The sequence below is a fragment of the Onychostruthus taczanowskii genome, unplaced genomic scaffold (assembly GCF_017590055.1).
Source record: "Onychostruthus taczanowskii isolate IOZ18803 unplaced genomic scaffold, ASM1759005v1 scaffold13, whole genome shotgun sequence".
In the NCBI taxonomy this organism is placed as follows: Eukaryota; Metazoa; Chordata; class Aves; order Passeriformes; family Passeridae; genus Onychostruthus; species Onychostruthus taczanowskii.
This window is the reverse complement of record NW_024498462.1, coordinates 14,322,480-14,348,001: the sequence shown is the minus strand read 5'-3', so window position 1 is coordinate 14,348,001 and position 25,522 is coordinate 14,322,480. Positions and strand designations below refer to the sequence as shown.

General features: G+C 40.4%; 1 protein-coding gene across 1 annotated transcript in view; it reads right to left on the bottom strand.

The window, feature by feature from the left end:
* Positions 1–1,102: 1,102 nt before the first annotated feature.
* Positions 1,103–25,522, bottom strand: part of DIAPH2 (diaphanous related formin 2) — a 172,755-nt gene continuing 148,335 nt past the window's right edge. Inside the window, exon 28 of the mRNA XM_041396311.1 lies at positions 1,103–5,657. Coding sequence (XP_041252245.1) covers positions 5,593–5,657 — 65 coding nt within the window. The 3' untranslated portion in view covers positions 1,103–5,592. The remainder of the gene's footprint in view (positions 5,658–25,522) is intronic.

Genomic DNA, 25,522 nt, shown 5'->3' with positions numbered 1-25,522 from the left:
CATAATAAAGTCATAATTAAGTTATGCTGTTGTGAATGGCTGCAGATTACTCACTGCTGTTCCGTGCCCGATGTACAAATGTAATAGGGATGGTTCAAAAGACACTTCCATTGTGCCTGGGTAAATTCACAGCAACTTGGAGATACTTTGAAATGCTTTATCCCAGAATCCATGCCCAGTTTTGTGGAAAAGAATTTATGAAATAGTTTTTAACCACGATGAAGATTACTTTTAAGTTTCAAATTACAAGTATTTAAAGGCAGGGAATCAGCTACTTACAGGTAATTATGAGATGAAAACATTCATGTCATAAACCAACAAATACTCTACCAGCATGCACAGGGTGCTAAAGAAAGCAATGACCATTTTAATAAACCCATACATTGATATTAGCATTATCAAAAAAAAAAACCAAAAAGCCAACAAACCCACAATTGATAATGCCTCAAGAATCAAAACTTTACAAAATGTAATATTTATGTGGGCATTTGCAGAAGGTTTGGGGGAATGTTTTATTTATATATTTATATATCTGTGTGGTGCCTTTGACCATTCCTGGCACATCTTTTCCACATATAAAAAGTTACCTAAGGAGAGTGATATCAACATGGCTGCTCATATTCATTGGGGTTATATCCAATTGGAACTTTGAGTAAAATTCAAATCTCTCTATACTGTTGTGCAGTTCAGTCTGTTCTGGTGACATCATTGACAGTTTTGAAGGGAAGAGTCTGTGAAGTTTCTGTTCTTATAAGACCATTCTGGCAATGAATTAAATTATTTGGAAAACATCAGCAATAGCTGTCTGACTATGTGTCTGCTTAGAAATTCTACATTGAAATCCAGCCTCTTAAAATAAATATGGACCCATGGGATTTGTTCATTGATTCCCTTTTATTGGTATTTTTGTAAAAATTAAATTGTATCACCATGATTTAATTTGGGTTTTTTAAAATAATAAACTTTGTTTGGGTTATTTGGTTTTTAAAGTGTTCCTTCATTGGAAAAGGCACCTGGTTCCCCAAATTCAAGTCAAATAGAATTGACACCTCAGAGAAAAAAAAGACAGAAATCCACAAAACGACAGTAAGCTAAAATGGAATGTAATTTCAGCATGACAATTTTATACAGCAAACCCAGGCTTTGAGGCGATGGTACTCAACAGGAAATAATCATGATAATCAAGTAAAACATTGGTGCATCTACCAGAACCAGAATCATGGTATGTATATCTTTATTACAGTTTTTAGAATACATGGATTAACAATGGCCAGGCTGTGATTTCATCAAATTCCTATTTTAAACATTACATACAAACACAGAGCTGTTTAAAAAATAGAAATGCATGAGTTTTGTCACCTTTTTTTTTTTTTAATTTTTTTTTTTTTTTTTTTTTGGCATCAGGAGTCCTATGACTTCCAAAAGGGAAATCAAATGGTGCATGGTAGCAGATTGACTGAACTGTAATAGGTTATTGTTCACATTCTGTGGCATATGTATCACCTCAAACAGTGCTGGAAGCACTCCAGGAACAAATCCTTCTCCTCTCCCGCTCTCCTCGTGGCACCAGCGGGTGCTTGCAGGACTGCAGGGTGCACAGGCTCACACAACTCCCTCCCTGGAGCACAAAAGCAGCTCTAGGAGACCTGGAGACACCTGAAGCTGAGGCATTTGGCTGCACCTGCTTTGATTCATTTCTTTTTTTTTTTTTTTAATTATTTTTTATTTACATTTCGTGTGCATGCGTGGGCGTGTGCGGAGACACCGCAGAAGAAGAGGTTCCTCACAATACTTATTTCAAAATGAGTTTAAACTTGCAAATACAGTATGGCACATCAGAGGTGGGCTGGACACTGCTCAGCGCTTGTCCTGCCCGACCTTGCAGCACTTGGAAGGCAAACAGCAAAGTAGAACTCAGCCAAGCCTTTGCTGAATGGAAAAAAAGCAATTTACATACACAGGGAAGTTTGCTCCCACAGAACTATTACCTCTTTGAAATATTCACCAGCTAGATCATTCTCAGGGCAGGAAGGGCTGAAGTCACCCATCCAAGCAGGGTTTGCCTGAGGGATGTGAAAGCTGAAGGCTGCAAAGTTTCCTTAACAAAAGCTATAGGAGGATTTCCAGAGCCAAACCTAAAACTCAGCCAGATTCTCAGAGTTTGGTGTGTTGTGGGATGAATTTAAAGTAGGTTGCTAATGAATTGTGGCTTGGATAGAAACCATGAAAATATTATGGGTTTTTACAGCATTTGTCTGAGGTAGTACATATACCACACACAAAAATGCAAAAATATACAGATATTCATGATTATTTGCATATTACAGAAGGGAACTACGGGAACGCTCTTGTGTCTCCATTCTCAAGAAGAACAGATCATTTCAGATCACACTGCTCATATTGACCATGGTCAGCTGAAACCAGAACAGGGGACAGCATCCCTGGAGCTGCTTGCCCCCCGAGGCACTGCTCCTGTTTTGGCTAGAGCCAAATAATCAGATTAACACCAACATGCCGGCTGTGCCGGGCACGGACCCCTCTGGATCCCACACAAACACACAGCTTGCACTTGTTCTCCCAGCAAACTGCACCAAACCGGAGCAGGAGGAGCCCAGGGCCTCTCCATTTCTGAGCTGCACTGCCAGGAGCTCAGCACAGATTTGCGCGTTTGTACACGACCGAAACATTTCGTTCCCGTGACATTCGGAGGCTGAGTTCGATTCATCGCAAAGGTAAAATTATCTTCCTCTTAAATAAACTAAGAAATGTAAACAGTGTAACATCATTAAAAAAAAAAACAGAAACACCTCTCTCAGAACCTGTAACTGGTAGAATGTGAATGCAAACAGATGTGCTGGTATATTGTTAACGTCACGTCTCAGAGGACAGAGAGTGAAACATAATTAGCAAGAAATTTATGTATGAACCCTTCAGTGATTTTCTTTCTGGGATTACTTTGAATACAAATATAATTTAACTGATATATTTCATTCTTTTTTAAAATTAGAAAATAAGGCAAGTGCATTTCTGAAAAAGGTGCTACTCTTCTACACTTCTAGATAAACATGTGACACCTCTGAAAATTAGATCAATAATAAAAACATTAAAAATATCTGCAATTTAATATAGACTGAAAAACTATCAAAAGACAAAGTGACCAGCATCAATTTCAGAAAATATTTTAGACTTCATAAATACGAGCACCCTATATTTACATAAATTATCATCTAAACTAGTTTTCCTTTGAAAGACACTTTCGTTCTAACAGATATGTCCATTAAATTATAGAAATGTTTCAAATATGAAAAAAATAGTAGTAAAATAGAAGCATCAGATGATGTTGTTATTTTGGATTTGCCTTTTTTTCCTAAGATTTGGTTCTTGAAAATCTGTAGCCAGCTTTCACAGAGCTTTCAAAAAAAAAATATAACCCATGGAAATGAAAAACTTGTGCACTAATAACTACTGCTATCGTATAAAGATTCTGTGGAGAGCTTTTGAGTTTTCACATATAAAGATTATACCAATACTCGTAAATCCCAGCAAAATGCTAATTTCAAAATCTGAATTCTAAGACACTATTGATTTTTATAGACATTATGAACCTAATCCTTTAAACTGGCTTTGTACATTAAGCACATTTTTATGAGTGTAAATTTAATAGTTCCACTTAAAGAAGCAGTGCTTCAATACAAGGCTGATGTTGACCTTGCACAAAACAGGACAGAATTCTTTTTAGCTCTTACTGATTAAAAAGGAGACAAAATCCTGTTGCATGTTTTTTTTTTCTTATTTTCTTTTTTTTTTTTTTTCTTTTCTGAAGTACCATACAACTCTTCAGTTTGTTCCTAAAGCCCCTAAACAGTTTAGGGAGAGCATTTAGTTGACAGCAAGCATTTCACTAGGCTTCAGTGGTATTCCTATGTTTAGAGCTATGGGCAAACCCCCCGTATTCTTTGAAGAAAAAATAAAAACTACAATTCAATACTAGATTGAAAAGGAGCTGTATATTTTCTTACAATGATGCAGTTTGTAATTGTGGGAATTTATCCCAAACTAGTCCAATAGTTTTAAGAGGATCTCAGCAGAGAAGCAAAAATAATCTACTGTACAAAGATGCTCAAGCAGTAGTGCAAAGATCCACTGCCCCGGGAGCAAAGTCCCTCCAGAGCAAGCAGTTTGTGCACAGAAACCACTGACACCTCACCTTCCAAACAGCCTTTACAGACACTAAAAAAACCCCCAAGTTCCCCATAACCCCAGGCAATAAAAGTATCCACAACAATTTCATCAATCAGTGATAAGCATCAATAATCTGAGAACAAGTGCCAGCCGCTGCAGAGCATCCTGATTCTTTACAAATATCACAGCTCAGCAACTTATGCAGTAGTTCCACTGGGATTCCACCTCAAATCCTCCATCCCCTCCAGGTGAGCAGTGGACCCTCAGTGGCCAGGATGGGACAGCTGGCCACTGCCCTGGGGACAAAGGGGACAGTGGCTCCCCAGGCAGTGCCAGGACAGGCAGTGGCAGCTGCTCACCTGAGGAACTGCAGTGCAAGGGCCTGGACACAAAGGGCAACAGCAGGAGCTTCCCAAAAATCAGCCTTGCTCACTGCCAGGCAGTGCTCCAGGTAGGAATTGTGTTGGTAGCTGCTGAACTCTCAGCACTAAAATCCACCAGTGGAGACCCCCTACGTATTTTACCTGAGAAACAGAGGAAAAACTCAGAGGCAGTTCTGACAAACTTCACCATGGAGCTTGTCTCTAAAAACCTACACACAGGCATTTTAGCATCATCAAAATAGGACAATCATACTTCCCCCCAAATAGCTTTATAAAGAATATATAAGTGCACAATTAGAAAAATCCCTCCTTAGATACAGTTAAAAACATATTCTGCCCTTGATATCATTTTGGAAAAATCCTATGCTCTGTTTTATTTAATTTTTTTTTCTTTTTAGGAGTGATAAGTAACTACACCTCATCACATCACCAGAAGTGTAGATATGTGCTGTATCCTACTGGCAGCTGAAACAGCTGAATCCACCAGGCTTTACACTGAGATAAGGTTTTCAGCAACCTGACTGGGGCTATGTGTTGCTTTTTTATGGTTACAAAAAAGATTCTGATAATGTAGACCAGCTCATCTCTGAATTTATTAACATACAATTTTATTATTTTTCCTTTCATGTTCAAATCAGAACTGCAAATGGAATCCACAGCTGTACTCTTTCAACAGAAGTGTGTTTTCTTTCCCATATAAAACATAACCTAGAAATCCCCAACTCCTTTCATGTGAGTTGCCAGCTTAAACAAAAAGGGGTGAGGAAAAAAAGAAAGAACATAAGAAAATAAGATATATACCCTACTGTTTAACACTGTTTACAGATCTTGGTAGTTGGGGTAATAAGATACAGTATGTGGATTTTTTTTAGCAACTGCTTTAAAATTACATATTCTTACACCATCTCATTTAATCAATACCAGTATTCCTTTATGATCATTGCCAATTTGGATGATAAACTCTTCCCAAAGCACATCCATTTCATTGTAAATAAAACAATTCATTAATTCTTTGGCATCAGAAGAATCATACAGCTGCAATTGCTCCGTTGTGTCGAGAACGAGACCTTTCCAAAGTCACTCGTTTGTTATCTGCAACAAAAAGAGAGAAAAAACAAATCACCACAAGATTTGAAACACGGATAATGCAATGTCAAGAGGTTTTCAAACAGCCCTGAAAATCATTCTGAATGATATGTAAATAAGTAAGTAGGAGACTGGATCAGAGAAGTTTCACACTGCAGCTGCCAGACTGAGTTCAAGAGTTCTGCAATCAGCGATAAATTACTTTCTTGATCAGAGAAGCTGGGTGATAAAAGCATTAGGAGAATCCTGAAACACAGTCCCCTTGGAAACAGCACATAATAAAGGCAATTCTGGGTAAAAAAATCTTTCAAATTTTATAAATAATTTATGCACAGAATCTCTGGAAATATACATTTCAAGTTTCATGGGAAGGCACTGACCAGTGCAGTGGTGAAAACCTGCTAGATGCTCCAAGCCTAAAAGCCCAAACACCTCTCAGTGTAATTTGGTACAGAGTTAAAAATAGAACAGTTAAATCAGCCACTTCCTAAGCATTTCCTGATTGTGCAACGTGAGCAACTTTCAGTACAAAATATTACCCAGTAATTATTGCAATGAATAATAAATACGTCTCTATCACAGGAAAACAATCACCAAGTACCAGCCACACTCCTAAATGCCTTTACAATAAAATTTTAAAGCCATGAATACACACACACAAAAACGGGCAGGAGATTAAACCCCACTCAGTGTTCTGCAGGTTTGCATCTTTCTTTTTGACAAAGAGATTTTATTTTTTTTAAAGCATTTCTATTTATTGAAGGGCCTTCAGGTACATTTAGGGCAGACAAAGCCCACCCAAAAGGGACCACAGGTCACAGGTTTTCACACTTCTATAAATTTGGTCCATTTGCGTTTTGGGTGTTAATCTCCCAATTCCAGTTTCAGGTAATGAAGTCCTTGACCCCAAATTTGCTTCCCTCCAATTCACTTTTGTTTCCATCTCTCAGGCCTGAGGCAGTGAGGTGTCCAGGCCTGGAGAGGAATTGTTGTGTCTGCCCAAAATGGGGAAGCAGCAGCTCCCACTGTGCGTGGAGTTTAGAGTCACACACTAAAGAACTGCAGCATCCCAAATACATGGAAAATAGAAAAGCTCCAATCCTAAGGCATCAAAGTCACTTCAGAGGCAAAGCACCTGCCGGGCCCACTGCAGGCACTTGGCTTTTCCCAAAGGCTCAGCTCCCTCTGCCTGCCCAGCCTGTGCCACGCTGGGCACAGCTGGGTCCCCAACACCCCTGGGGGTACAAGCACGGTCTGTGAGCTGGTTTTTGGGTGAATTTGAGCGCCAGGGGAAAGGCTGGAGCAGGGATCCGCTGGGATCCAGCAGCGGCTGCAAGCACCTGCAGGGACGGTGCCAAGGGGCTGTGGCCAGGCTCTGCCCAGGGTGTGCCTGGCACAGGCACAACACAGGGCACAAGTGACCAGCAGGAAACTCCTCCTGGCCCTGAAGGCACTGGGCACTGCCCCAGGATGGGCTGCAGGCTCCATGCTCACAGATATTCCATCCATTCCTGGAAGCAGGCTGGGCACGGGGTGGCCAAGGTGACCTCCAGAGCCCCTCAGCCCTGCTCTAACCCAGCAGAGCTAGAAAGGGACAGGCCATCAAAGGAGACAAAAAAGTCATCTCTGTGATCTGTTCCCGGACAGAGAACAGAAGCTGCAAAATCAGCCTCCCCTTCCCCGCTCAGTGCGAGTGTCTCCAGTGCTGTGGGGAATGAACGGCTCCTTTAGCAAGATTATTAGTTCTTTTTATAGTTCTGCCTTGCCTCCTTTTCCTAATGAACCTAGCCATGCATAAAGTATTCAAATTACCCTAAGTCAATCTGTTTTGCATGGGAATAAATCTCTGCAGCTGGTTGCAGTGTCACTAGGAGCTGGCAATTAAAGCACAAAGGAAGGGAAGTGATCAACCGCGAGTGCTGCTGCTGCTCCCAGAGCAGAGGCTGCAGTGATACCTGCTCTCAGTGGTCCTCAACCAGCCCCAAGCCATCAATTCCAAAGGTAAAAGCAGATTAAGAGAGTATTACAACTGCTGGTTTTGATTTTTTAAAAAAATATTTATTTAGGCTGCAGTGATACCTGCTCTCAGTGGTCCTCAACCAGCCCCAAGCCATCAACTCCACAGGTTAAAAACAGATTAAGAGAGTATTACAACTGTTGGTTTTGATTTTTTAAAAATTATTTATTTATTTATTTGTTTGTTTATTAAGATTTTTCTCCTTTCAGTTTTCTTACCATCATGCAAATTGCAAATCTGGGCTGGAACTTCAGTCAAACCACAAAAGAAAATTGTAAAAAAAAAAAAAAAAAATTTCCTTCTTCAGGTAATAACAAAGTGTTTTCTTAATACATTACGTGTTAAGTTAAAACAAAGGTATGTTCATTAGGTATGAAACTGGATTGGGCTGGCATTTCAGTTACTTGAGCAAGAATGTTGAAAAATCATTAAATTTCTATCACTTTCAACATGCACATTCACTTATCTCCAACATCTGTATTTACCTTTTTTATGTAACAGACCGTATTGAATACAACACAAAGCAAGTCTGGCTCATAAACATGACTGACTATTCTGGCATAAAATCAACTCTAACATCAATAAATGGTAAAACTCTCTCCTTTTGTGAGGGGGGGGATGGAGAGGGAAAATAAGAGTAAGTTAAAAGTAGTTGAAATGAAATAAAAACTCACTGCCCAAAGGCTCAGGTGTACTCTGAAAACACGCAAACATGACTAGAAAATGTGATCATAGGTTCTGTGTGTACCAGCCAGGCCTTCTGGGTAACCCACAGGGAGAGAATTGTATTTCTCACTTTAATCTTAGAAGTCCATTTCTTTTAAAAGCAGGGCACACCCACTCTGCTCCCATTACAGACATTAAAATCTATCTCAGAAGTGAACACACGACCTTCAAAGTGGCCTCTCGATCTGCTGAAAGGATTTTAGAGCAGTGAAAGGTAGAAGAGTGAAGGATTAAAATGGGAAACGAAGCAGATTTTTATATCACAAAATAATCTCCATCTTTTAGCTAGCTGGATCAAATGAAAATGAAGTAAATATAAAATTAAATGCTGAGGAATCAAATCAGCAGTTCCTTTTTAGTACACATAAACCTGGAATGCAACGGTGACCCTGCAAAAAACAAATGGACTTTGTTATAAAAACAATTCCTTGCTAAAATCTTCTTGCACTCAGCAGAGTACCAAGATGGGAATAAACCCTGCAAAATCTATTTTTCCTTTCCTTAACGCTCCTTCATTAGCTCTGTTATTAAAAGAGAAGTCTCAATAGCTGCCACAGATTTATTAACTCAGCAGCTTGTTATCAACACAGAACTCAGTTATATGAGGAGAAAAATAAATGGTACTTTGCACAACTGCAATACTAAGATTAAGTGACTTTTTCATTTCATTTTCTCCTTATCCACTCTTCCAGGTAGTAACTTTATTCACTCCTAATTATAAACCCTATTTTTTATGAGCAATCAATGCTAGTATTAATAGAGATGTTGTGCAGTCCAATGGACTGGTCATGACACCGAGATATCTGATAATGGAAAAGACAGAGTCCATAAAACCATACCTCAAAGGTACCTGACTGGAATTTGCATTATTCTGCAACAAGGAAAAAAAGTTCTCTTCTATCATTATCTCTCAGCCCCGACATTAAAATTATAAATGTGTTACAAACTGCCACCTTGGGCTTGGAACCTTGTTTGACTCCTTTTTCCCCTTCTCAATCACCTCCCCAAGGTGAAAGAATTGACCTTTCCACAGCTGACAATAATAATAATAAAAACTGTCCCATGCTCACAGAAAGGAGGTCCTGGTTTGACTTGCCTTGAAAATGATCACAGCAAGAAGGTAGAACTCTCAGCAGTTAATAAAATATTTAAAATTTCATCTTTTTGAAATAGTTTTGACTATGCAAAAGAGACAGAAATGTGTGCTGTAAGGGAATTTGTATGGCCCATGCCTTTGGGAGCCAATGAAAGCCTTTACATCAAACATTTATTTCTTCATTCATGTAAAATCTTGTTCACCAGGAAATCCTACTGAAACACATCTTGTTTTCATGAGCAACCAAAGGAAAAATACTCCTGCAGTCCCAAGCACTGCAGCAGTAAAACAGGGAAAACAGCAAGACAATTTCCTACAGGTGGGGGATGATTACAGAAAAAAATGAGGAAACAACTCCTTTTAGTGGGTTTTAAATGGATAAAGTATCACAGCAGATGGATTCCAAGGATCAAACACCTCATCTGAAATAAGGATCACACTGGCATTTACTCTATAGAAAATGGTGAAAACCTGAATTTTGTTTTACAAGCATCACTTTTTTTTCTGATCAGGATAACCAAATATTTTCTAGTGTCACTCATTAAAATTGTGGCAAGTTAGGTTAAATTCAATTCACTTGAGCCTGGGTAGCCTCAAATTTTCTCCTGGAGCTACACAAGCACAGGGAAAACTGAAGCCAACTCATAATTTGCTGTAACAGCACATTACCAACTGCTTGGAGGAACAACCCAAGTAAAAAAATATTAAAAATTAATATTAATATTATTAATAATATTTTTGGTTTAGTTTTATTATTGTTGTTTTTATTTTATTATTATTTTCTTCCTTTATCGACTGCAGCCTCCTTCATCACCTTTAGCATCCCACAGTGAAAGGTACATTTTTTGGAAAATGGAATTGGTAGAACCTGAGGCAGAAGCAGAACTGACCCAGAATAAACCAGCAGGGAAGTCCATCCACAGCCAGCACCTCTTTAGCAGCTGACACTGCCTGTGGTACTGCCTGGCCTGTCCCTCTGACATTATTGGAGATCCCAACTGAGAAAAAGGCCAGGAAAGGAAATTAAGAGCATCAAAACTGCTGTTGCTGTCTGGAGCAAAACCCTTTTTGAGAGAAAATGGCTCTCCTAACCTCAATTCTGTTAAGATTCAGCCCATCTCTGTGAGATTTGATTTCAAATTGATCTTTCAGAATGTATGGCCTATAGAGAAAAAAAAAATAGCAATAAGGTAAAAATCAGTTATGGGAGAAATACAGCTGAAATAACACTGCAGAAAAGGGGCTGAAATAGCTCTTTTCAAAAGATCCTTATTGCCAAGAGATGAAACAAGCAAATAAAACACTTCTAACTGGGTTAAGGGACACTGAACAGTTAACATGTTTTCTGTTAACTTTTTAAGTATTTAAACCACTCTCATTTCAACCCAAAAACGCCTGGCAAAATCTGACCTTGGCCCTTCATAGCCATCACACCAGGGCAGCTGACATTCACTTGGGTTTGATATTTCTGTAACCAAAAATGAGAACAGACCAAGTCATCCAACATCCCTGCTCTCAGCTTTTTGTGTTTTGTTTTTTGCTAAACAGAAGCTCAAATTCTTGACAATCAAAGTTAAATGCCAGCTAAAAAGGTTATTTTAGCATCAGTTTCAAAGAAAACATCGAGATTTCAAGCAAACCCTGGAGCTGTAAGGTCAAATTCTATAAATCCTGGTTTATTTTGGTCTAGGTCAAGACTTTCATGTGAAAGCTGAGTGATAACCTGGGTTTATAAATGTTATGATCGAGAAACAGAAACTTACCCTTAAGCCAAAAGGAAAGCAAAATGTTTTTGGTGTTTGCTTTTTTGTTGTATTTGGGTTTTTTAAGCCCCCAAATGAAGGTAGCACAGCTGAACACATTAATTATAAAGACATCATTTGTTAAAAATGTGTTCCTGGTTACAGGGATATTTACAAATGCATTGATCTGTGAGGCATTGAGGGGGAAGAAAAGGTTTAAGGAGAAATAAGGAGGAAAAAAGCACTAAGGACAACTGTAGCACTTAAAAGGATCTCTCTGAAGGCTGAATGGTTCCTCCTCAGGAAAAAAAGCAGAAACACATCTCCTGAGTTATCTGCAGGAGTCAGGAGTGTCGTGTTCTGTCCACAAATACTACCTTCAAAGCTGTTAAGTCACTTAGGCAACACACAGCACCTTCATTTTAAGGTTTCCAGACTATTCCTCGTGAACAATTTCTCATGAAGAAGACATGTGGCTGTTTGGAGCCTCTTTAACTTGCTAAATAAATTTGTTAATACCCAGCAGCGCCGTGGTACAGAAGCAGGTCTAAAATACAGAGAGTTAAGGAATTTAAGCCCTGCCACAAAGGAGTTTTACTCAGATTAAAAGGGAACAAAGCCACGTCTAATCTCTGTGCTGCCACTCAGACCCAGCTTGCTGGGCACTGTTAATTGTAGCCTTTGAGTCGAAGGAAAAAGCAGAACATCAGTAGAAAACCCATTTATTTGTGTCCTGTGTGTTAGACACAAAAATGCTTTAGAAGGGAATAATGTGGGAAGTTTTAATGCTAAATGGCATGTGTGATGACATTTAGCAGCTCAGCTCAATCCAGCTGTGACCACGGCCAACACAGCGTGGCAGCACAATGAGAGTCACACTGCTGCAGCCCAAATTGAGGAGATTGCCCATCTGTATCATAATTCCAATAAAGAAATAAATACTTACCCTATTTAGAGCTGAAGTTCAGTGTTTGTAGGATGAAAAATGGATTTGTAAACCCTATTTTCAAGTAATCACGTTAAAGGAAATTTCAGTATTGCTTACTCCCGGCCTTAAGGTTTCCAAACCACACGAAAAACAAAGAAAGAATTGGCCCAGTAAGATAAGATTCCTTAAACCTTTAAATGATCTGTTTAATATTTTAATTTGCCTTTGCTTTCTTTGTTAATAGCACCACTTGGGATGTGCAGTGAAAGCTCTTCCACAAGAGCAGCACTGGAAAAGCCTTAGCAGGAGACAACACATGCCTGCCTCAGGGGTTACAAGACAAATCAATCTATTTTTCTCCTTTCCTCCAAGGGTAATTGGCCTTTAAAATTACAGAGAAAAATAGGCCTTCATGTCAGCACAATGCAGGCACATATACAGCCATTTTCCATTTCTTTTTCAGTTGGAATTCTCAGCTGAGAGGTAAACTTATAAAGGTGGGAAAATAAAAAGAAGATGAAGAGGAACGATTGCATCAGTTCAAATCCCCTCCAATAACAAGCAGCACTGTGACCAGCATTTGAGGCTGGAATTTACTGAAACCTGCTATGAATAGCTGTCATTTTCCTAGGCAGTATTTTTTTATTCTTGATTGTGATAAAATTTTCTCGAGTTTTTATGACAGCCTGTACCGCCAGCATTCATGGAGATTTATCACAGAATTTAGTCAGACTGAGGAGTTATAATTATTGCTTCATTTCCCATAAAATCTCACAAAGTAATACTGATTTTTACCTCATTCTTCTGAAATTGCCTTTTTCAAGGAGCAATCATGGCTATGAACATCCCTAGAATCCCTCTGCTGTGCTGTACACATAATCACCTACAGAGTCAGTTTCAGCCTTTGAATACTGGTAAATTGTGTACAGTGCATTTAAATTGGCTAATAAATTGTTTGATAGCAGTGAAACTCAGATGATAGTCTTCTTACTTTGCTGATTGCTATTAAATCTGGTTTGCAATACATTAATCACATTCTACTTTTAATAAGAGATTGTCACGTAAAAATATTTCCCTGTGCATAAAGATGAGCAATCAGCTAAGCCACCACTGATATATAAAACAAGAACAAAGTTGAAAAAAAGTGAAAACAACTTAGTGTTTTAAAAACAGAGCTCATATTCCCTCGAAACAGTGCTGAAAGCACAAAACCATTCATGTGACCTCGCTCACTGGGAGTGTGTGTACAGGTGTAAAGCAATTATTAGATTTGATATCTGAATGAACTCAGGCTCCCATTAGAGCCTGAATGCTTCAGTGACCCTATTATTTTCCTTCCAGTGCTCCCAGACCTGATCAACTTCATTATTCTGACTAGTGAAACATTTAGGACATGAACGTATGATTTGTTTTAAGCCAAATGAGACAAATGAAAGCACTTCATAAAACAACTCCAAGAAAAGAGTAAGACACACGAGAATCAAATGTGTCAAATCCAGCAAGGTCAGGACTAAGTAACAGTAACAAAGAAAAAGAGAGAGAGATCCTTGAAGATAAAAATACATTTATTCAGATATTTTTCCCTTGAACTTCTCATTTGTAACCTCTTCTGCACAGTGAAAACATTTAGCTGATGAATCAGAAGGGTGAACCAAGTTTCAGAGAGTAAATTAACTGTTTGCTTCTGTACTGAAAGAATCCAAATCTCAAAACACAGAGATTATGATTCTTCTTTCATGACTACACACACACTTTTAGTAGTTGTCCAAAAGTAAAAGCAGAGCCTCTACTCAAAACCCACTTCATGTCAGAGAGGACAGATTTCCTGATGTCAAAGCTGTGTTTCCCTGTTTTAATTGTCCCTACTATTTCTCTGCTAAGGAAATGCCTGTGACACTGCAAAAACCATGTATTCACATTTTAAACAGACCTGTCTGGTGCTAATCCTCTGTATTCTTCATCAGTAATGAAATTTAAAATGTCCTATTCCCAGCTCCCCTGTGCACACCTCCACTCCTACAATTGGTACTTGCTTTGGAAGTGACTGTGGGGCTCCAAAGCAGGACAAGGAATACAAACAGTGAGAGGTTCTGAACGGGATGTGCACGGGGAACCCTGGAGTTCCCATCCCTCATCCCACTGCCCCTGTCCTCAAAGGAATTGGGTTGGCACCCCAGGGCTCCCTGCATCCCTAATCCCACTGCATGTATCCTGAAAGGAATTGGGCTGGCACCCCAGGGCTCCCTGTGAGCCCCAGGGTTCCCATCCCTCATTCCACTGTCCCTGTCCCTAAAGGCATCGGGCTGGTACCCCAGAGTTCCCATCCCTCCTCCCACTGCCCCAGTCCTGAAAGGAATTGGGCTGGCACCCCAGGGCTCCCTGTGAGCCCCAGGGTTCCCATCCCTCATCCCACTGTCCCTGTCTTGAAAGGAGTAGGGCTGACACCCCAGGGCTCCCTGTGAGCCTGTTTCCATCCTTCATCCCACTGTCCCTGTCCCTAAGGGAGTCAGGCTGGCTCCCCAGAGTTCCCATCCCTCATCCCACTGTCCCTGTCCCTAAGGCAGTCAGGCTGGCTCCCCAGGGCTCCCTGTGAGCTCCAGTTTCCATCCCTCATCCCACTGCCCCTGTCCCTAAGGTAGTCAGGCTGGCTCCCCAGAGTTCCCATCCCTCATCCCACTGTCCCTGTCTTGAAAGGAGCAGGGCTGACACCCCAGAGTTCCCATCCCTCATCCCACTGTCCCTGTCCCTAAGGCAGTCAGGCTGGCACCCAGTGCTCCCTGTGAGCCCATTCCCATCCCTCATCCCACTGTCCCTGTCCCTAAGGTAGTCAGGCTGGCTCCCCAGGGCTCCCTGCCTCTCCCTGATGAGCTGCACGGGCTGTGAGGCTGCTGTGAGCCTGCACCACACGTGTTCCTGCCCAGCCACATTGCCATCACCTCCCCACCCAGCCTGGGACGCTCAGGGAAGGCACAGCAGAGCAGCACTGCACTGAAGGCGCTGCCCGACGTCAGCCTTCACTCACGGAAGGATTCCATCTGACAGAACAAAGGCAGGGGAGAAAGCTCCTCACCTCCTCTCCAAAACTGCCTGATGGAAGTCAATACCAACCCCTTGCACAGCCACAATCAAGAGCTGACAGATGAAAGTCAAAGGGGATGCTTGCTAGCAATTCCCTACAATATTTTATTAAAGAGCAGCGTGAGGATGATGCGTTAGGATTTCAGTTTTCCTAGTTTCAAATCCTGCCCTGCATTAGGGTATAACTCTAAACTCCAAACAGACTGTCAGTTAGTGTCTTCACATTTTGGTTGGACAAAACAATCTCTCAAGGCCTGGAATTCAAGGACTCCCCAAAGCCTCAGGCCCCAAAAGTATAAACAAAAGTGAATTGGGGGCAGCAAACTGGGGATGTGTGAGTTCATCACCTGCAGCTGTAATAGGAGGATTAACCCCTGATATGTAAATGGACCAAACTCGTAATTATCTGAAAAACTCATGACCCATCCTCCACCCTGGGTGCAGCTGTGGGAGGCTCTGACTGCCCAAGGTGTGTCTATGGAAGGCCTTTAATAAATACCCACTTTACTCTCCTAACCTGTCTGGCCCCTGCTCCAGGCAGCCACTCCAAGGCAGCAAGGGCAGTGCCTGGCTGGGGGTGATGCCTTCAGTTTAACTTCCATATTTTCCAGGTTCTGCACCGCATTGGTAACAACTGTGAGCTCCACACACCGTGCCAGCAGCTCTCCTCACAGCTCAGGCACACAGAACAATCCTTTTCCAGCCCAGAACCAAGGACACCACTGCAGCTTCACCCAAAAAGTGCCAACAGCAGGGGATGGAGGAGAGCAACCTGGGAGGGTGGGACTGCATCACCTGGAGCTGCAATTGGACAGTGAACCCAGCATGGAAATGGAGCAAAACTGATAAAAGGGTGAAAATTTGTGACCAGGAGCCCATCCTGGGTGGAGCCATGGCCAGGTTCCTGTACTGCCCAAGGTGTGTCCTGTGAAGCCTTTTAATAAATCCTCACTTTAACTCTGCCCAGCCTCTCCAGGCAGCAGGATCACCCAGTGCAGGCTCCTCTGCCAGCAGCTCCAACACTGCAGCCACATCTGTGCACAACTGCTTTGTCCTCTGCACTCAGCATGACAGCAACGAACTCAAAGACAGCGAGAAAAGGGAAATTCTTTCGAGCCAGGAGTTGGGTAACACTCCTGAAAAGAGGTATTTCCTACTGGTTCATGTAAATTGATTCTTCTCCATACCCAGACAATGGCAGTATTCCTTGTAGCCTGCAAAAGTCAGTCTTCTGTATTTTTTATGCATCAGAAAAATATTCTTTCTCTATATAAATATACATATATTAAACCCACTCTGCGAGAACTTGTAGCCTACAACTAAAACGAAATATTTTAAATAATACAATAAAGGCAGAATATCCATAATTATTTTTTCTGATTAAATAAAATATCAGCATTTTTTATTCATGGCTAGGTTAACATTTACAATTCAGCATTTTGCAATATTTAAATGGAATTGAATATGCTATGAGAAAACTTAAAACTAAATCACTCCTGTATGGCTGGCTGGCACAGGCCATGGTTTTCTGTGTCCACCTGCATTTTACCACAGGACATGAAAGAAAAGCTCCTGTTCCAGCCTGGCAGGATGATCTCACCATCACCTGTTACCTCTCTGCACCCCACAACTGAGAATAACTCCATCCTGAAAGTGACTTTTAATCTGTATTATTTGCATGTGCAGGTTATGTGAATGTGAAACTGTTGCTTATTAAAATAATTCATACAAGAAAGTAATTTAGACTATACATGGCAGGCTCTGAGGTAAAATATAATAACTTTTAAGAACTTAGGAGTCTAATTTCTTTCTTGGCTGAGCACGGACAACTCCATTGTGATTCAGTGTGAGAACCCCATGCTCACACAAAGCAGAATTTGACCCTTTCTGTTCATATAAAGAATAAAAATATAGAAGCAGTTAATGCTGGGAGAGGGCAACAAGGTGTCCCTAAATAGCTCAAAAAGTGTTTCTATTTATCAACACTTGTATCTGAGGAGGGTTATTTTTTGTGCTGCTCCAAATTCACTCAGGTTTTTCTCTCCAGATGCACAGGGACTAAACCAGGCCCCTCCTTCAGCTCCCACAAGAGGTGAGGATGCAAAGATTGAAGAAATATATTCACATTCTCTTGGGCTGCAGGGGAGGCAGCACCAACACCTCCCACAAAGGTACCCAGGAGGGCTTTGGGATTGAAATTGTTCTTCACCCTTTTCCAGGCTGAAGTGGGACTGAGGGATAAGGCAAGGGGAGCAGAACAGGCTCAGCACAGTCACTGCTGAGAGGGCACAAAAATGAGCAATTTGGGGACAAACCCTGGCCCCTGTGCACAGAGAGCTGCCTGGCTCATCAGCGTGAGCATTGCTGGCTGAGCTTCACTCTCACGTGGAAGAGACTCCAGGATCCCCCACCGCCTCTTCAATGCCCTTAGACTGGAAAAGAATGATTGGTGCCACAAAATAAACTTCATTTCTCATTGCAGTTTTGTTCCCATTTAGAGATCTTCTTTGCAGCGCCACTCCAAAAGTGGTTTTACCATACAGACAAGGAAATTCTGAATTTGGGTGAAAGAAAAGTCAGGAGTTTCTCTCTGAGGTGGGAGAGAGTAGGAACTTACACAAACTTTGCTGCTGGGTAAAATAATTAGGAAAATACATCCTTAGTGCCACTAAAATCACATTAATCCATCAGCTATTTTCTGCCCAAAGCTGGTAATGTCCTTCAGAATTATGTTTTGCTGTGTATAAACACTTTTAAACTACAACCTCCTTCTATTTCATCCGAGGGAATATTTTTTTCACGCTTGAACTAGTTTCATCTTCAGAAATAACAAAGGCAGAGTGTTAGTAGTTCACACCTCTTTGTGACTCGCTGGCCACGGTGGGTTTTTATCCATCACCCAGCCCTTCCCTGAGCTTTCTGAGCTCCCAAAGCCAGGGTTCTCATTGCTTTAAACCCAAATCAGTGCAAGCCAAGAGCAGCTTGTCCATTGCGCACCAGAAAAGGCCATTTTGTTGAATTAAACATTTGATCAAAGGACTTGTTACCTTTTTTGTTTGTGTCCTCTTTAAGAAGAGTGTTTTAGACAGGGTTTTCTGTAAAACAGGGCTGAGAATTTGCTGCACTCCTGCTGCTATCCAAGTACTTCTTTTGCACTGGATACTCAAGGAAACAATTATATAAACTCACGGGAAAAAAAAAAAAAAAGACATTTTTGATTGCTCTTAAAAGTCCTTCATCAGCTTTTTATCGTGAATGGAAAAAAAAAAAAAACCAAAAAGAAATCAGCAAACTCCTCCAATTTTCCAACCTAATATTCCAATAGAAAATAGCAAAAAGCTGAAATAGTAAATAAAAGAGAGCTTGCATTTCAGCTTAACAACTTGACTTGCAAGTTTTCTAGGCTTTGGATACAGAAAACCATCTCTAGGGACTTTTCTGTGAGGATGGGGACTTTCAAATGTGGGGTGGTTTTAATTCTATGAAATTCACAGCTGTGATTTTGGAATTTCCTACTCAGCAGCAGCAGCAAAGAAAACTGTAGATGAAATATTTTCAAAAGGTTTACTACAAAGTTGGTTACGGAGTTTTTTTTTTCCCCCATAAACTATGCAAATCTGGCTACTTATATTCCAAGAGTTCTACTGACTCAGTTTAAGGCAAATAACTATTTCATAAAACAGCATGCTTGCAGAGGGCTGGAAATGATATCTCACTCCAGAAGGGAAAAATCCAACAAAGATAAACACTCTTAACTGTGCAAAGTATTTTCAGATGCCTTTTAATTCTTTTTTACAAGAACACAGTTAAATGCACTTGGAATGCCAGTAAAAAAGAGTCAAAGTGCTAACTGCAATTTGATTTATTTGGTTCAAGTTCTAATTCAAACCCAAGCCTTATGCACTTCGAGTCCAGCCCAGCATGAGAGAGCCTCAATATCTGCAAAGTCCAGCAGGAAGGATTAGAAAATGTCACAACACCTTCAGGGCACAGCAGATCCTTAAAATAGGGAATGAGTCAAGAGTCTGAGCAGGAAAAGTCCAGCAGGGTGCCTTCAGAAAACCTGCATCAGGCTGGAAGGTCTGTGAACCTCCCCTCTTTAAAATATCATCCCTTTGCACTGCATGCTCACCCACATGGACAAATCTGGGCACAGAAGGGACCTTCCAAAAGTTACATAAAAATGCTCTGGATTATTTAAAATAAATATTTCTATTTTTATATATATGTACATAAATGTATATTTCAGAGGAACACCGACTTTTGCCTTTTGACAGGCAAATTTTCACTGGAGAAAGGATAAACAGCTGACAGCCAGGATTTCTGATTTTTCTTTGACATAGGGAATCACTACTTGTAGGATGTCTGGAAATTCAGAAGTTTTGCAATAACTCAGTCAAAACAGTTCTCTCTCTGTTTCTGGTCACATATGGGTCTCTGGACTTGGACTAGCAGCTGAAAACAATTATGGTTTTGCAGTTTAAAGACAACACTTAAGACACTACTAAATCTAGTAAATGTGGGCATTTTAAACTCATTCTCGGAGCATTTCAAAAATCTCTGCCATCTGAAATCTGAGTAGAAAGATAAAGGTCTAAAAATGTTCTCAGAACCCAATAAAATTAGTATTAATTGAAGTTCTGATAGACTGACTAAATGAAGGACCAAAACTTTTTTCTTTTAAAAAGGAATGAAATGTAATATTGAGCCATTTTCAACACTTTCCCCAAAGCATTTTTCAAACAGAGAAGTCAGGTTTAGGGTAATTATAAAGAGCAATATGGCTCCAGCACATTCTAAATTTTCTGAAAATACATTATTACACAAGATATTAATTCTCTCTCAGGAAGATTTTTAAGCACTGCCATAATTTCCACTTTTCCTTGTCCAGGGCCATCCCCTGCAGACGAGGCAGGGGGATCAGGGGAGTATTTTCTGCTGCTGACAACATTAATTCCATTCTCATTTGCCACCACCAGACCTCTCAACTTTAACAAGGCATTAAGAGCACACTGCAGTATTTTATTATGAAATATCTATGTACATTTACAGATTATTTTGACTCTGTGTACCTCTGAGTTACTTTTTTTTTTCAGTTTCTGCTGAGTTTGCTCATAATCAAATGTGTTTTTCAAATAATTTCACTTCCAGTGATTTATTTCTGCTTCACAAGATGAAGTACAAAAGGTTCAATCTGCTGCTAAGAGTGCACCTCTTTAGGGAGTAATGAGGAAATGTGATATAAAGTTTCAGAATCCTTGCAAAAAACAAAGCAAGGCAACGGTAACCACGAGGAGTTCATGATTTTTGTGTGTGAGTGAGGCTATTTAACAGGTTTATCCTAACTTCACTTTGCCAAGAGCTATCTGGTGAGATCCATGACAGAGAGAAAACTGTTTTGCATATTAAATTGTGTCACCAACAGCCCATCAGCTTTCTAAAAAAGAAAAAAAAAAATAAGAAAGGGAGGGTCTTCACATCAATTTGGCACTGAGAAAAATAATTTACACCCACCAAGTCCCAATAATATGTTTGGAAGCCTGCAAGAAATGCAGAGCACTCTTATTTGTGTAAATAAAACATCAGTTAACTTACAGAGCAGCTAAATCCACAGGTACAATCTGATTTTCCCCAAGCTGTTTTACAACAATCCAGCCACTGCAGGAGAGAAAAGGGAATTTATGGAGGAATAGACTGAGTGTGGTACTGGATGGAGGGGAGGTACCAGTGCTGAGAGGGGCAGAGAAGCTGTTCTGAATAAGCAGGAATCCTTCCAGAAGCTCAGATCTTGTCTAAATTATTCCAGCAAAGCAGCATGATCTCTGCATCACCCCAAAATTCCCAAAGCCAGCCCCTGACAAGAAGCAGCAATGTTATTTGCACCCCAACACATGAGCATGGATAAGAGCAGGAGGTTTTCACCCTCCCTCTCTCCCAGTGATAGATGCCTGGCAGAATTATTATTTCCTGTTCATCTCAGTGGTGCTGAAAATCTCACTAAGTATCTTTAAAAAATCCCAGGTCAAATACAGAGTCAGCATTTAAGGAAACCACTTAGCCCTGGATATGCTGGGTCTAATCCTTGTAGTTTAGCCACAAGTAAAGCTGTCTTTCCTCCTTCCTCCCAGAAAATGGCTTTATCATCCTGCCTGGCTTTATGCAATTAAAAAGCTCCCTGCCTGTAATTGACAGCTGATGGAACCAGACATTAATTCTTATCCTACAGAATTGATATTTAATCTGTGATACTAATATTGCCCATATTCAGATAACTCACTAAAATCATTGATTCTTCTCTCTCCAATCCCCTGCCTTTGCAAAATCTACTTTTCATACAAAACCCCCAAAATTAATTCAGGTCAGACAGGCTCTGTAAGAAAGGAAGAAAATTCAGTCTATGAAGATGTTTTGTCCTGCTTTTTCTTTCAGGTGAGCTGGAGACAGACAGCTGCTCCTGTGGGCTGCAGAGAGCTTCAAGGACTTGGTCTTCTTGGCTCACGTGAAGACAAAGGCTGGGACAGGATCTAACAACAAAAATCACAAAAATCACAAAACCCGAGTCAAACGTCCTTGGGCACAGCCAGGAGGTAAAACAAGAGCCAGCAGCTCAAATTTTTGTTAAAAAAACCCCTGTTCTGCCCAAGGAATGCAGGGCTGGGGTGCCCAGGGCTGGGCAGCTCTGCAGGAGATGAAGCCAAAGCCCTTTCAAACATTCCGCACACCCCAGCAGCTCACGGGTTCTTGGCAAGCACATGGAGGCACTCAGAAATAATAACTATTAACATTAGTTATTTTGGGCTTGTCATTAGTATTTACATCCACGCTCTTAGCAGCTCTAAGTGCCAAGGCTCCTGTTTCAGTGAGATTTTTCAAAAAGGAAAGGGCTTTTTTTTTTTTTTGCCAATTTATCATTTCTAATCTGTTCAAAGCTTAAGCCAGAACTCTTCAGTGAGACTTCTTCATAAATAACTGTAGAAAATTAAAATAAATTAACATCTATTATTTGGCTTCATTCTTAAAATAGTTAACATATGCCCACGGGCTACAGCATATACTGAAAAAATAAACCAAAGTTTTAGAGAGGGGATCTTCACCCCCTTCTGGGGACTCAGAAGACATGGCAGAACTAGGATTCCCAAAACTACCAGTAACGGTCCAGAATTTAATAGATGTGATATATGATTAATAATATTTCCACAACTACAGCAGCCCTAATCAGGTTTCCAGAACCCTAAATCAGCTCTCAAGATCATCTATCATCTCCTGCCATCTTCAGCAGAGCACCCAGAGGAAGCTGGGCAAGGGTGGTGAAGGAGGGGGAAGGCAAGTGGAAGACTGGGAAAACTCAGCTCTCCTTGCTTAATTGCATTAATTAGATTGCTGATGGACTCCACCACAGAACCACAAGGCTGACAGGATCTGCTCAGTACCAGCAAGTAAGGACATTCCAAGAAAAGCAGCGAGTTTTGACAAATTCTTGAGATGTCACTGATTTGTGAATGTGCGTACGAGAGGAAAAGGACATGTAACTGAGAAAAGTCAGCACAGAAAACAGCAGGAAATTCAGAAGTTAAAAGAAACCAAAGGGAAAAAAAAAAGCTCATCAGACTGCTTCGTGATGTGGAGGCTTTTTTGGTGTTGTTTTGTTACTTTTTGTGGCCTTATTATAGCAAAGATGGGATCTGCAGGGACTGGAGATTGACAGGTGTCTCTCAAGCGTGCGTGGTCTGAAAGCATGAAGCACAAGCAACTTTAGCTTTGCTTTTTATGACATTAGCTAAAATTGGAAACAAAATAAATTACAGGGCAACTTCAAGGCAAGAATAAAGTGGTTGGTAAAAACTGTCCCAATCATTTTTTTGCTTGAATTGTGGAGTAACTTTCAGCCACCACTGCAAACTGCACCTGCCAAGAAAGCCTTTGTTCAGGTAGGATCTTAGGTAAAATGGGAAAAAAGCCCATAAATCAGCAAAGCGTTATTAAAACCAGCTCTTATTCTAGAAAGTATAAACATTAATGTTTATAGAAAAAACTTTGTATGATCAACAGGAGAACAGAATAAGATAAACTAACTTTCATGACAGCGAACCCGACTGATTTTGACCTTCTGACTAAATATTTTCCTGTAGCTTCTAAGTACACCTGCTTGTTATCCACAAAAGGATTCACTGCCACTTAATTACTTCATTAAATAATGTCATTAGATCTAGAATTTAAAATACTTATTCAGACTGAATTCACAACACATCTTTTTGCTTTTAGTTCCTGGCTTTTTGAAGCTGGACTACAGAAGCTAAAACATGATTTAGATTCAGAAATTCACTGAGAGCTGAATATTGTGTCCTCAAGCTCAGGATAAACACAGAAGGAAGAACAAAATACAGGCAAGAAATGTGATTTACTTTCAAAGGACAGACGGGATGACATATGGGTTCAAAATACTGTAAAGACTCCAAGCCTAAAGCCATAAACACATCCATAATATGTGGAATATATGTCCACTGCTGATGTGTGCATAGATGTACACAAATATATCTGGGAGAAATCCATGGCATTTCGAGGAGCTGATCAGAAATCTGTCACAGTAGGAAAAACTAGGCAGAGGAATTAATTAATTTGGAATAGCAGAGCTCAGGAAAATGTTTTCCTAGAGTGTCAGAGAAGCCACGAAATGCTGTGCAGCAGCACATGTGAGTTAAATAAAAAGCAGACTAAAGGAAGCAGAGGATGAAGTGCCCTCCTGTGCTGGTACACACAAACCAGGCCACGTGCTGGGTGAATGTTTTGTGTCCACCAGAGCCAGTTCTGGCCACAAGAAAAGCTGTGGGACAAGGTGGCTCTGTGGGCACTGATGCCTCAACCCAGAAATCCACAAAGCAAGGAACTGTCCCAGTCATATTTCCTGGAAAAATCCCTTCACCCAGGATTTTACTCCTGGGAAGCTGAGAAGCCTCAGAGAAAAAGGAAAACAATATTATCTCATTTGCTTCTCCGGTGTTTTGCTGCTTTGGAATGTGGTTGGAGATTGTTTCATTGGTTTCTGCTGTGAATTGTTTTTACTCATTGGCCAATTAGTGCCAAGCTGTGTTGGGACTCTGGAAAAAGTAATGAGTTTCATTATTATCCTTTTAGCCTTCTGCAAGTATCCTTTCTGTGTTCTTTGGCATAGCTTAGTATAGCATAGTTTAATGTAATATAGTATCATAAAATAATAAATTAGCCTTCTGAGAACATGGAGTCAGATTCATCATTCCTCCCTGCCACGGGGCACCCCATAAACACAATAAGGAACAGAGCACAGACACCTCTGAAATGCTGGCAGCTTCACTGGTTTTTCTTTGAGAGGTCCCTGGGATTGAGGAGTGAAGCAATAACTAATTAATGAAAGCACAGCCATTTAAAGGAATCACAAAAGAGAATAACCAGCTCTCAAGGGCAGTTCCTGGTGAGGCAGTGCCACAATATCAAAGTCTTACCTTCAGCTTGAGCTTTCCTTATCTTAAATTGACCAATTCACCCAGAAACCAACTCTTACTTTCCTCCACACAGCTGATTTTTAATACAGCATCATATATGATGCATGCACATGGCTACATCAATTCTGGGCTGGAATGGGTATGAAAATATGTCCTAAACACTCAAGCAGCAATCCTCAGCCAGCTGTGGGGTAAAAAAAATTAAAATATTCAAATGCAAAGGAGGATTTATGAATTGAATTTATTTTTTATCTATCAGTAAGCCTAAGTTGAAATATGAATAACTGATTTAACACTGAAATGGTATTCAAATATTTGACTCCAATCCCCTATTGCTTCTAAATTCATTCAGAAGTCAAGATTATTAATTCTTCCTGACAGAAAATCAAGATTTAATGATCATCTGATAACCCTTAGGAATTACAAAGTAAACTGAGATGATAATTCAGATAAAATAAAATGATTTTACATATATAAGGAAAACATCATGCAGAATATCCATTTAGGCATTTCCTATGGAGCAGTAACTAATTTTTAAGAAAACACAGAGCAAAAAACTGACTTGGTGTGTACAGTAAAAGGTTCAGAAGGTAAAAGGGGCCTTCATTAAAATCTGCAGAGCTTTAACCCTCTGCTTTGATCAAACAGACAAACTGAACCCCTCAAGCACTCCTCCAAAAAATCCTGGAATGGGAAAACACATGGAGGAATTTGAACCCAGTGACCTTGTGGAAACACTGCTGCTCGCTTGAAGACAACATTGCTCTCCAGATCAAGGCATCTATTCACCCAGGGCCATCAGGCCAAA